The sequence below is a fragment of the Lactuca sativa genome, chromosome 2 (genome assembly GCF_002870075.4).
Source record: "Lactuca sativa cultivar Salinas chromosome 2, Lsat_Salinas_v11, whole genome shotgun sequence".
In the NCBI taxonomy this organism is placed as follows: domain Eukaryota; kingdom Viridiplantae; phylum Streptophyta; class Magnoliopsida; order Asterales; family Asteraceae; genus Lactuca; species Lactuca sativa.
This window is the reverse complement of record NC_056624.2, coordinates 233,099,623-233,113,723: the sequence shown is the minus strand read 5'-3', so window position 1 is coordinate 233,113,723 and position 14,101 is coordinate 233,099,623. Positions and strand designations below refer to the sequence as shown.

General features: G+C 29.3%; 1 protein-coding gene across 4 annotated transcripts; it reads left to right on the top strand.

The window, feature by feature from the left end:
- The first annotated feature begins 213 nt into the window (after positions 1-213).
- LOC111888876 (probable trehalose-phosphate phosphatase 2) lies at positions 214-12,109 on the top strand. 4 transcript variants are annotated; one of them, XM_052768193.1, is made up of 9 exons: positions 781-1,088; positions 1,171-1,257; positions 7,117-7,305; positions 7,415-7,555; positions 7,627-7,698; positions 7,909-8,049; positions 10,935-10,991; positions 11,137-11,460; positions 11,677-12,109. In XM_052768193.1, exons 1-9 carry the CDS (start codon positions 978-980, stop codon positions 11,836-11,838), a joined length of 1,284 nt encoding a protein of 427 aa, XP_052624153.1. In that variant the 5' UTR covers positions 781-977; the 3' UTR covers positions 11,839-12,109. The 4 variants fall into 4 exon arrangements, with proteins under 4 accessions (XP_052624156.1, XP_052624154.1, XP_052624155.1 ...); XM_052768196.1 differs by lacking the exons at positions 781-1,088; positions 1,171-1,257 and adding an exon at positions 214-319 and having other exon boundaries at positions 7,133-7,305; XM_052768194.1 differs by lacking the exons at positions 781-1,088; positions 1,171-1,257 and adding an exon at positions 216-319.
- The last annotated feature ends 1,992 nt before the right edge of the window (positions 12,110-14,101 follow it).

Sequence of the window (14,101 nt, the reverse complement as noted above, 5' to 3'; positions counted from 1 at the left end):
ATGGAAATTTCAAGGAAATAAGATTTTTAACATTATGCCAAAAAAAAAAGTTAAAAGATAAAACCCTTTACCATATATATATATATATATATATATATATATATATATATATATATATATATATATATATATATATATATATATATATATATATATATATATATATATATATATATATATATATATATATATATATAAACACGAGCAAAGCAACTATACTTATAACCCCTCAGTTCCATCTTCCTTTTTCTTCCTTCCTTCTCTTCCGTTCCTCAACTCCTTGGTCGCAGGCGCTCCATAATCCAAACTTGACGCAACTGTAAGTCTCTATTTCAGTCAGACACACACAACAATTTTGTTTTTGTCTTTTATTCATGCTTCAACTTTATTTCTTCTGCGATCGATCTTGCTTAATTTACGTCATATAATTGAATTTGATTGCATTAATTAATGTCAATATATAATGTTGATATAACTCACTCAAATTGATTTCTTATTATTAGTTTTCACAATACTATTTGATTTAGAAAAATTGACGTGGAGTATAATAAAAATTTATTAGTTTTATTAAATTAAATATGACAAGTGTCATGAGTGTATAGAAAGATAATACTAGAAAAAAAGAAAAAGAATAGAAGGATATTTGATTTTGATTTATTGATCGGTAGGATTTTAATTGTATCTTAAATTTTTGTGCCATGACACAAACTCGTACAGAATCAAAAGTGTCCAACGAAACTGACGACGGCCGCTGGTTATTCCGGTAACAACGCCGTTTACTTCTTGTCGTCATGTGTCGTGCATTTTACGTATGTGATGACGCATTTTTAGGGACGGATGAACTAGGACGTCACGAGTAGAGTAGGTGTAAGTGGTGCGTCGGCGATTCTAATTGTACGTTATGTTTTATAGTTATTAAATTATAGCCACTCACACACAGAGAATGGGAAAACACAATAGAAACCGGTGTGCGGGTTATGTCGTCGTTTGCTTGTGGTGTTTGTGTTAGCACACTCTACATATATATATGTAAGGATAGATACGACGACGAAACAGAATCAGAGAATCCATTCCGATGGAAACAAACGGTTGGTCGTAGTTAATTAGTTTAGTTGTTGGTCGTAGTTAATTAGTTTAGTTGTTGGTTTTCACTTTTTCCTTCTTCCTCAGGCTCACACCACGTACCAGTCGTCAGTCGCGTCCGTCACACCACATCAATTGTTTTGCAACTCAATCGAGGGTTCGGTTAAGTTTGAGGTTGGTGGTTCATGTCCTACGTGGTAACCGTTTCTTTTTATTAGTTTGGTGGCTCATTTTCTAAACAAATATATTTGACTTGACAGTGACACACGGTTAGAAATTAGAATTGATTTGGATTTGGTTTAATCTATACTAGGTGTGAGACCTGTGTATTACACGGGTTTTATTAAAAATAATAATTTATTAAAAATAAAAATTTAATATCAATATTTAAACATTAAATATCTTATAAAATAATACTTTTACATAATATAATGTAATATTTTGGAACATTTATAAAAAAAATCAAATATTCTTTAGAGCATTTATTAGATTTTATTATCAAATTAATAGAATGATTCTCTTCCTTTATATGAAATTTTATTTTAAAAAAAATGGAAATTCCTAAAAATGACAAGTGGAAAATAGTAATTCTAAAACTTTCACGAAATTACAAGTGGCAAAACTCTTAAGAATTTGACAAGTGGCAAAAAAAACCTTCATTTATTAGAGAGGATTTTCCAAATACAAAATTATAAAATTATAGTAATTAATTTAAATTGTAGGGAGATCACTAATTATCTCTCTTTCTTTTTCTTTCTCTCTCTCTCTCTCTCTCTCTCTCTCTCTATATATATATATATATATATATATATATATATATATATATATATATATATATATATATATATATATATATATATATATATATATATATATATATATATATCCCTATTCTAATAAATGAATAGTGTTAATCTCTTTTTACATTTTCTACTTATATGTTAAATATGAAGTTATAATAACTTTAAAATTTTAATATCTCTTAATTAATAATAAATTTAAAATGATTTATTTAAAATAATTGATTAATATTTATATATTTTTATTATGAAAGTTTAATTAATTTTATAACTCGTTGTTCCCACGGGTTATAAACTAGTATATATATATATATATATATATATATATATAATGTAAATTATATCAATCGTTCCTCATGCATATGCTAGAAAGCGTGTTTAGTCCCTATTTTCAAAAATTAACTCATACTGTCCTTGTTTTTTTAAAACTTGCACACCTCATCCTAGGCAGCCTAAACTACTCATCAATTTTAGGAGTAGGTTTAAGTCCCGTCCGGAGCATAAATGGATTTAGGATTGATGTAGGAGTAGGTTTGATTTGTCGTTCAAAAAAAAAACATATGATATCAAAGGATATCATGTTCTCATCATCATATTTCAACTCTCGAAACCATTAATGTTCTGATATATGGATGAGCTTCAATTATTTGAAATCAAACAGTGAAATGTTTGAATTAGAATGTAAAACGATGTCTTCGTGTTTTTTGTTGATTAAGATCTCCTTGCTTAATTTCCACCTTTCTAAAGTATAGACTGGCTTTTAACTTCTTTCTTTATTAACTACATATATGTTTTCTTTTATTTATCCTTTTGAACTTCGTGACAAAATGGACAAATGTCATTGATTCATTCTTATAGTTACGCTCCTACTACCTTAGGCCTTAAGTCTTAACTATGCATTGATATTTTATTCTTTGTTTAATCAATCAACCAACAGTTATCACTAAAAATTTCAAATTCCAAAACTTCACAACAACATAAGAAAAAAAAATCTGCAAAATCCACATGCCATCAAAGATCTAGGATCTAGGGTTGCTTAACTACTTTTTCGACGTAGAGCTTACCTATGATAATGGTGGATTGTTTTTATGTCATGCCAAATATGCCCATGCTGTTCTTGTCCAGGCAGGCTTTCTAAATTTGAAACTTGCATGTCCCTACCAGGCCATTGAATTTCTATATGCTCCCACACTTCACCACTTTCAAGATGTCAAACAAATCCTTCATTATGTCAAACAGACAATTTCCTTTGTCTATCATTTTGCCATTCGTGGACTCCTGCCATACCCGGTTATTCAAACGCGGATGGTCTTGTTGTCACGAGACTCGATGATCCACCAACAGTTATTCCATCTTTCTTTGTGAAAATCTTATTTCTTAGAATGCATAGAAACAACCTACCATCATTAGTGGCGAATCTAAAACAAAATATAACATGGTTCCCAAATTAAGTGAAACCGATAAAAAAAATCAACAACACTTGTGAGGGGTCGGGTCGGGTCGTGTAAGATTTAATGAAATATAACTGAAAAAACCGATTAGCCACCACCAATTAAAATTTTAAAAAAACCGACTGAAATATAATTGAAAAAAATGAACGATTTAATGAAAAATTAGTTGATTATTAGTGCATTGATATCTTATTGTTTGATAAAAACTATATATTATATTTAACCTTATATATTCAATAGCACAAATGGCTCATATAACATATTTTTTGCCCCTTTTAAAATGATTTTTTAAAACATTTTTTAGAAAAAACAAACTCAAGGTAGGTCCTTTATTTTTTCTAAGATAGTTCCTAATGTTTGTGGTATATATATATATATATATATATATATATATATATATATATATATATATATATATATATATATATATATATATATATATATATATATAATTTAATTCAAATTTTAAATAGGTCCTAGGACCTACCTTCTTATATGTTAGATACGCCCATGCTTACCGTCTCTTAGTCTATCCGTGAATTGGAATATCATGTCATGGCCAACATTGTTGTCGAGATTGTTTGGGTCAATCACTTAGTTCGTGAGCTACGCTTCTTTCCCTAGATTGCCCTACCATCCTTTGTGACAACCGTAGTGCTCTCTTCTTCGGTCGGAATTATAATAAACAGGCCAAACATTTAAAAAAAAAAAGATGACAATTTAGGGGGGAAATGTAAAAAAAAAGGTGGGGAAACTAAATATTGCACTCATTTTGTGATAGTGACTATGAAGTTTGTATCATTAAGATAACTTAAATTCCATCTCTTAACTTAAATTCCATATTGGTTTTAGTTCTATCCAAAACCTACTTAAATAAAATAATAATCATCGGTATGTTTAAAATAAATAAAACATTTCAACCCAAATTATTGTTTTATATTTATAAAAATGTAAACAATATTGATTTTTATAATTAATGTTGTTACAACTTCTTTTTGTTTATGGGTAACTCAATTGGTTTCAATGTCCTTAAGTTGAGCTTCGGTATACCTATGTGGCCCGAATTCGAGTGAGCTTCTAGTGTGGGCTACCCTCAATTATAAACTCTCCTACCTTGATATCGAATCCCTTCCTAACATGGGTCGTTTCTCAATCTATATGGGTCACGATTGGACTCTTCATTTACTGATCACACAATGCTCGTTAGGCTTTGGTGTGGAAGTATTGGTAAGCTAAAAAGTTACTTTTTTTTTTTTTTTTTTTTTTTTTTTTTTTTTTTTTTTTTTTTTTCTTTTTGCTTTTTGCAGAATATTTGCATTCTCTTAAAAAAAAAATCTAAATCATCATTAATTTTTGGAATGAATGATAAATAGATTGAATGCTTTAGCTTATAAAATATCTTTTTAACATCAACTTAATGGTGTATCTGTGCGGAAAACAATCTCATACTAATGCTCGTAAAGGAACACTCTCATGTTCATTTCTTATTAGCTTCAACTTTTAGGTGCTCACCCGCCTCACTTTCGGGGAATGAATATTAGGTCTGAAGTTTTTGTGGAGCTTATCATTGTCACCAAAAAAATCAAGGATGCTGCTAACAAGACACTCCTTAGACACCTTATAACCATTTCTATAAAAAGTCAATCTATAATCAACTACTTGTAATCAGCTTTTTTCGAGAAACAATGATATTCCAACCAATAAAAATATTTCAAACATTAATTAGGGGTCTCTAAATGGTAAAATAAGGTGTCTTTTTAGCCATCTCCAAAATCAAACCAAATAGTATTAGATATGTTTTTCACCTTTTTATAGTATCAGATTTCCTCCTTTTTGGTTAATCTATTTTTCGACAAAGATGTTTTTGAAAAACTGTGAAAAATTATATAAATAAAATATAAGACATTAAATACATGATAACATGCATTCGTATGATACATATTTAAAAAAAATATAATAAAAATGACGAGGCAAAGAAAATATGATCATAGATCTTGATCATATTTTTCCATTAAGTCAAAAGTATCATTGACATGTACTAGGATGATTGGCAGCTTCCTGAACTTTAGAATTAATCGCTTTTTAATGTGTCTAGGCGCGTGTGCATTTTAACATTTCATGGTAGATTTATATGTAATGTTTGATTTTTCCAAAAGAATCCTATTATATATATTATTTGAACCTAGCTTAAAAGGAATTTAATTAAAACCCATACAAAATATAAATGCATATATTTTCCTATTAAATCTTATATTATATTAAATTGGTAATGTTCACATCGGCGAAAGGATGAGACAAGATCTTATATATATATATATATATATATATATATATATATATATATATATATATATATATATATATATATATATATATATATATATATATATATATATATATATATAATGCTGATTTTTGTATCATCAATACATTTAGTGTAGTCGATAATTCTGTTCGAGACAAACCAAGATATATATATATATATATATATATATATATATATATATATATATATATATATATATATATATATATATATATATTGTTGATTTTTGTATCATCAATACATTTAGTGTAGTCGATAATTCTATTCGAGACAAACCAAGATTTTTTGTTATATTCCGAGACAGAAGATACAGAGTGCACACTCGGATTATTAATAAGGACTTGGGAACATAACTCTGCGGACAATACCCTTGGTGAGATTCCAAGGGTCATCACCTCTATCAGGTCCAGTGGGCAGAAACCCTAACGGAGAACACACCCAATCTACTCATTTACAATCCATGTTCCCTCCCCTATGCTTCACCCAACTAAAAACTAAAGCAAGAATGTTATCCGGTAGTTTGTAGCACTAGTCTTCAAATTATTGAAAATCATGTCATTTCACGACTTCCAAAAGCACCAGAGATACCCATAAACAATAGCCAGGAGAATTTTTTGTTTTTTGGGACAATTACCCCATACATCAGCATATTTTAAAAGGTCTGTAATCGATTGAAAATGCATAGGTTTGAGATTACACAAATACGTATATATAGATAGTAGCTAGGAAGGTACATATAAGTTTGGTCCAATACGTATACATAGTAGCTTGAAGGAGTTTACACCAATATGTATATATCACCCACCTTCAATATGTATATATGGATAGTAGCTAGGAAGGTACATATAAGTTTGGTCCAAGACATATATATTACGTCTAGTTACATCATCTGTTACTTGGAATTTCTAAACATCCTTTGTTATTGAGTTAAAGTAGCTCCCGTCTTGGGCCCCCTCTCTTGTTAATCGATATCGGTATACTTACTATCGCTCTGATTAATGTTATATATATATATATATATATATATATATATATATATATATATATATATATATATATATATATATATATATATATATATATATATATATATATATATATATATATAAGTTCAAATGTTTTCATTATCTATTGTGTGTATGTATGATTAATTCTGGACCAATCATTTTAGTTATTTTAAGAAAGTAATTAATGCATATTAAATGATGAATATGTAATTTATACCTATTATATCTTCAACATGTAATATGCATTAATTACTTTCTTAAAATAATTAAAATAATTGGTCCAGAATCAATCATACATGCACACAATAAATAACGAAAAAAAAATAACCTAACCTTATATATATATATATATATATATGTGTGTGTGTGTGTGTGTGTGTGTGGCGCGCTTGTAACAATCATATATATCTTTTCATTTAATTGTTTGCTTATATAAACTTATAACACAGAAGATGGTGGTGGTAGGCATAGCTGCTAAGATTTACGAGGCAATGGGAATTCAAAGCTGGCTACCCAACATAATATCCAATTCTGAATCCATGTCCAAAACCATACATGATCAAACGATGGATCGTGGTTATATCAATACGAGCCCCGTTGAATCTTCTATCGTCGATGAAAACTATATTTCTTGGTTGGTAAGTGACTTGATCAGTCGATCTATGCAAGGCTTACAATCTTTCGTTTAATGAATTAGTATATATGATTAACATATGTGTACATTAATGATTCTGGAATTAATTATAGAAAGAACACCCATCTGCTATAAGCTCCTTCCAGCAGATAATAAATACATCAAAGGGAAAACAAATAGCCGTCTTCTTGGATTACGATGGCACATTATCACCCATCGTGTGTGATCCCAATCGTGCCTTCATGTCTGATCAGGTACTAGCTACTCAATAATTCTTTTATTGCAAAATACAAGCATTTATTTTTCTCTCTGGGTTTCATGCCAGATGCGTGCAGCAGTTCGTGAAGTTTCTAAGCACTTTCCGACAGCTATTATTAGCGGCAGATGTCGTGAAAAGGTATATATATATATATATATATATATATATATATATATATATATATATATATATATATATATATATATATATATATATATATATATATATATAAACCTAGCTTCAACTCGAGCAAACTCTATCATATCAATATTGTATATATTTTTTCCGTAATTGATAATTATAATACATATAGTCGTATACAATGAAATGATTCGATAACTTGATCAGGTTTATAGCTTTGTGAAGCTAAATGACGTGTACTATTCAGGGAGTCATGGGATGGATACCATGGGACCAGCCCCCAAAAACAAGTCCTATGACCACCACGACAACGTCGACAGATATCATTACAAAACTATCGACGAAGAGGTACGTACGTGCTTAATTAGTGTTTATTTTCCTTGAAATGAAATATTTATATATAACTCACTCTTGAAACACAAAACTTTAATATATATATATATATATATATATATATATATATATATATATATATATATATATATATATATATATATATATATATATATATATATATATATATATATATATATTCTATTTGTATATTCATGGAAAAGTTCAATTTTTAAAAAAATAAAAAGATTAGGAAAATCTCCACAAAACTTCAATCATTTTGGGAAAATTCCTGATTAATTCTCTTGAACCAAATCGTTAATATCTTCACTTTAGTCATTTTTAATCTGTTTAGCAAGTCGTACGACCAAATCGTTAATATTTTTTTAAATAATGAGACTTTAATGTATATTTCCTCAAAATTAAAAGATAATGTATAAATGTACTTTTTTCGTATGTTTGCGTATTTCTATATATTTTTTAAGCATTTATGTATTTTTTAAGTTTGTATATAGATTTTTACGTATTTTAATATATTTTAAATGTATAAATATATTTGAAGTATTTACGTATTTTTTAAGTTTTTTTATAAAACTGTTTTTATATTTTAAATCTATAAACGTGTTTTTTATGTATTTATATCTATTTGTAAAGTATTTTATATGTATTTTATCTTTTTTATTTATTAATGAGAAAATCTCTTTAGATAAATTGTTATTAATCTAAATCTTTAAACATAAACATCACGATTAGAAAACTTATATTTCGTTGCCAAGAAGTCGGGTTCTTAAATTAATTAGAAAAACATGCTAGTTTATAGGTTAATTATTCGTTGATCTAATTTATACTCAAATTATTTTTTTAACAATATATGGAACACTTTTTTTTTTAAGATTTAAACATTTAGTTTATTTTTCTATGGTTATAATTAGGATAATCTCTAGAAAAGTCAGCATTTACCACTACTTCTTCGAGTATGTTTGAATGGTTCACTGCATACCCACATATTTTAAGTTTTTCTCATTCGTTTATCTTGAAATCTATCATAATAAATAAGAATAATTTTACCACATGTACTTCTCTCATTTAATTGGTCACGTGTCAATTTGTGATAATTTTGAGATATATATTTTATTTTCCACTTGTAATTTACTTCATTTTTCATTCCCAATATATCATTAATTTAGTTTCCATAAATTAAACATACCATAATGACTATTAATTTTAAATTTTAAATTTTAAATTTCAATTTCAATTTCAAATAAATTTACACTTTAAACCTTTATATTTAACATTTTGTTATAATTAACCCATTTAATACACGAGTTTGATAACTAAACACAAAATTTTAATTTATTTATTTTTTGCATGTTTTTTTTCTCATAATTTTCAAATTTAAATAAACTTCCCAGTTAATTGTTCCTATTTAATATTTTGTTTTAATCAACCCGTATAATATACGTGTCTTACAACTAGTTAAACAATAAATTAAAAAACAAAATACTAATTTATGCACATGCGAAAACTTTGGGTTCCTTTGAATCCATATGAGACTGGTGAAGCTGTCAACTTTTTCTAGGACGTAAGGTGTGTCGATCATCATGTTTTCGTAGAGGGGCATGAATGGGTCTAAAACCATTTCTTTTAAAGTGCACCCATAACTGATTTTTGTTTCGTAGAAAACGTAAAACAAATAGAAAAGAACCAATCTAACCTAACAAATTTTTCTTCATTTACAAGTTTTAATGGTTAGCTTACATTCAAACTTGAAACAAAAATACATAAATACATAATATATATATATATATATATATATATATATATATATATATATATATATATATATATATATATATATATATAGAGAGAGAGAGAGAGAGAGAGAGAGGTTCACATGTTTCTCACATCTATTGTATGTTAGAATGCACCAATAAGAATTTAGTAAATGATATCCATAATTATATGTATATTAAATAATATCCATTATTATAATTCATTTATTATGGAAACTAATTAAATTCGTCTTTAATGTAAGCAATAGTATTTTTTTTCAAAATGAATTTGTATATAGAAGAATGACATTATATTCTAACAGAATGAGAATCTCCCTATCTAATAAAAGAGTAGTTCTTCTGCCATGTGTCATAATGTTAGACATTGTAATTAATATCATGACACTTGTCAATCTATTGACACTTGTAATTAATATCATTATACTTGTTAATCTATTAATTCTCCATTTCAAATTTCAAATTTCTAAATTTAAATCACATTTTAATTACATTAAATTAATATTAATAATATTAGAATAAAAATAAAATAAAGTTTATACAAATTATAATAAAATAAAATTTATACAAATTATAAGATAATATATTTTACGTATTTATTTGAATCAACGATTATAATTTTATATATAACAAAAAAATATATTTTAATTAATAAGTTATTTAAAATTATTAATTAATAGTTTTGAGTTTTTATTTAGAAAGTTTAATTAGTTTTCTAACCGTGGTTCTCATGGGTTATAAACTAGTGTATTATAATAGAATACACTCTCATTCTTAATATTTTATGCAACTTCATTGTATTGTAAGTGATTGTGTCCTGAAACAAAACATGAATCCATATATAAAAATCTAGATGCGAATTCATTCTAAAAGAATGTTATTGATGGCATTAATGACGAATTTAATTAGTTTGCAAAAGAAGAATTATAATTATGGATATCATTTAATATACATACAATTATTGAAATAATTTAATATCTATCTTTATTTAATTAAATAATTATTTATTTTTTACTAAACTTTTATTGGTGCATTCTAACACACAATAAATGTAAGCAAACACAATAACCCTAATTTATTTTCACAAGTTGTGTGATTTCAATGGATCAGGGGAATGAATTTATCACGTTCCAACCGGCTAAAGACTTTCTCCCTGCAATTGAAAAGGTATGGTTAGCTATAATTAAATAATTTGCATGCATATATATATATATATATATATATATATATATATATATATATATATATATATATATATATATATATATATATGTCATTATTCAAATATACTATTAATATGCATATATGACAGATGTTGATTGAGTTGAGGGAGAGAACGAAAAACATAAAAGGAGTGGTGATTGAGGATAATAGGTTTTGCTTATCTGTTCATTATCGTCATGTTAAGGATGAAGAGTATGAGACTCTAGAAGAGGAAGTCGAGTCAGTGCTTGTTAATTATCCCGATCAATTCCACATGACGCGAGGCAAAAAGGTGATGGAAATTCGGCCATCCATTGAATGGAACAAAGGTCATGCTCTTGAGTATTTACTCCATAACTTAGGCTTCGATAATTCTAGAAACCTCCTCCCTATATACATCGGAGATGATAGAACCGATGAGGATGCTTTCAAGGTATACATACCTACCTAGCTTTTTTCCCTTAGTTTATGTGTTTTTGTTATACAAGACAGTTAGACTACTAAATAATGTTCGACAAACTGTTATTTGTAAACATAGTACAAGGTTGTTTTCTTCACAAACATAGCCTGAATTAAAGACATATGCGTCATCGAAATTGATATGTTTGTAATGACTGACTAGTTATTTATTGTATATTGGTTGTTTTAGGTTCTAAGCGAAAGAGGTGATGGATTCCCGATAGTAGTGACATCGAAACCAAGAGACACAATGGCTTTTCATTCACTTCATGACCCATCCGAAGTACTATCTTTTTTGATCCGGTTAGGTAGATGGGGTTTTGACAACAATGCGGACTCCGTCCTAACATAGCATTAATGGCTTATGTTACCATTGCACCGCATGCTTATTTTGTTGATGTAGCATCGCATGTTACAATCCCTTTTTCTTAGATATATACATATATAGGAAATATGAGAAGACATAATCGTGAAGCATGCATTTTTATAGTCGTGCTTCTTGCTTTGAATTTTTTTCGATGTTTCAGTTATACGCATGTGTGTTTGTGTGTAAGGACCTATTAAACTAACTCTGACTATTCTAGACAGTTTTTTTTAGGTTTTATATAAATTGACCACTTCAGATTTACCATATTATTGTTTCTTATTGAATTTTGTTTGTATAACTAAAAACATTATTTACCATCATCAAAATGGCCTAACAATATTCGAAACACTTTAGAATACAATTGAGTTAAGTTCAAATTCTACATACTTTAAGTGACTTGTAACATTTAAAAAAAAATACTAAAAACGTTATAAAATTTTATGGTTTTTGACGAGGTTTAATTTTCATTTTATAATATTTGTGAAGGGCAGACTCACACTCACTTACTCACGGAAGGGAAGTGTTAAACTCTTGATGGGCCTTAAAATGGGGGAGGGTTGAGTGATGGACTAGTGACTTTCGAGTGGGATGTCAAGTCCACCAAACAAATTACACAATTTTGCTTGTAAATAAAACATAATATAGGAGTAAAGGGGGGATCGGTCCATGGGGAAATGGTTGTATTCAATCACCAATGCAATCCAATTAAACAAGTGAAATAAAACTAACTGCAATTAAACTAAAAGGGGGGTGATTTACTTGAAAGCTAAAAGACTTGATGAATCAAAAATCTTGCAATTAATCAAGATGGTGAGATGCTCAAATATTGGAGAAAGTTGGTCAACTAAGGCAATTCAACACAATAAACATTTATGTATTTATCATTAGGATTCAATATGTAAGCTTATCAGTCAACCCAAATTGGTTATAACGATCATGATCCATGATGTGCTAAAATTCATCAAAGGTAGTATGGAGGTTGGGGAAGCCCACACCATAATTTTTTAATTAAAATCAAGGATTAATTTTGTAACGCCCCGATTCTCAGGTATTGTTCAAATTAGAGTTTCCCGGTTTTGGCCCTACTCGACAAGTCGGTTACCCTACTCGTCGAGTAGCAGCGGGATTGGATCGCGACTTAAGTGACTGACTCAGCGAGTCCACTTGTGGGACTCGGCAACTAGGATCTAGCAAGTGAAACCCTAATTTTCGGGGTTTGTGTCCCTATTTAAAGGAGCCTTAGCCTCCCTTGGGTCTCCTTACAGTCTTAGAGAGCCCCTGATTCGAGTGTGTGTGTTTGTTGAGTGTGTGAAGCTTGAATAGAAGATTTTGAAGGAGAAGGCTTGAAGGAAGAGGAGGTTGGAGCAAGTTAAGGGGGGAAATCAGCACTATTTTCAGTTGTCATCTTCCAGAGGTATCCTAAATTACCACCTCTCCCATGAGTTTTCCTCTTATTGAAGTTCTAGGGTTTTCTATGTACCTTAAAGGTTGAAAAGTTGAACAATGAGTTGGATCTGAAGTTGTAACTTCAGATCTGAACCCTCTCTAAGATCTAGAAACATAAAGTCTCAGAATTGATCATGTATGAGGTCCCTCTTGGGCATGAAGCCCCATTAAGAGATTAGAATTGGCATTTAGAGCCTTAAATGCAATGCATGTACGTAAAGTTTGTGACTTTACGTAATAAGTATACCATAGAAGCCTAGATCTATGAATTGGAGCCACTGCATGGCTCAGAATAAGTCTGTATGGAAAAAGGAACGGACTCGGCGAGTCACAAGGATGACACGGCGAGTATGATGAAGGAAGCCGTGAAACTCGACGAGTTAGATGAACAACTCAGCGAGTCTGATGAAGATCGTCATGAAACTCGGCGAGTAGATGAACAACTCGGCGAGTCAGATGAACTTTCCCAAGGATATGCCCACGTATACACCCGTCGAGTTTCACTTAGGAAACCAGACGAGTGGCTTTAGATTTCAATAGAAAAACGAGAGAAACTCGACGAGTCACTCGATGACTCGGCGAGTGCACCGGAAGCCAAGGAAACTCGGCGAGTAGCCGAGGGAATTCGGCGGCTCAGGTCAACATGGACTGTTGACCTTGAATGTTGACTTTGACCATTGACCCAAGCTGATCCGTTGACTTTTGAGGACAGTTCTAGAAGGATCAGAATCTTATGTATGCAATTCGTAATAAATATAGGTGGTGGGATTCATGTCAGTAGCCCGAAGGTTGGAACTAATTT

What these genes read in the sequence shown, in the direction of transcription:
- LOC111888876 (XM_052768193.1), top strand. Translation starts at nt 978, where the DNA reads ATGTCGTCGTTTGCTTGTGGTGTTTGTGTTAGCACACTCTACATATAT. An exon ending in GCGGCAGATGTCGTGAAAAG is followed by an intron (nt 7,699 to 7,908) that starts GTATATATATAT and finishes TAACTTGATCAG; the next exon opens with GTTTATAGCTTTGTGAAGCT. An exon ending in ACAAAACTATCGACGAAGAG is followed by an intron (nt 8,050 to 10,934) that starts GTACGTACGTGC and finishes TCAATGGATCAG; the next exon opens with GGGAATGAATTTATCACGTT.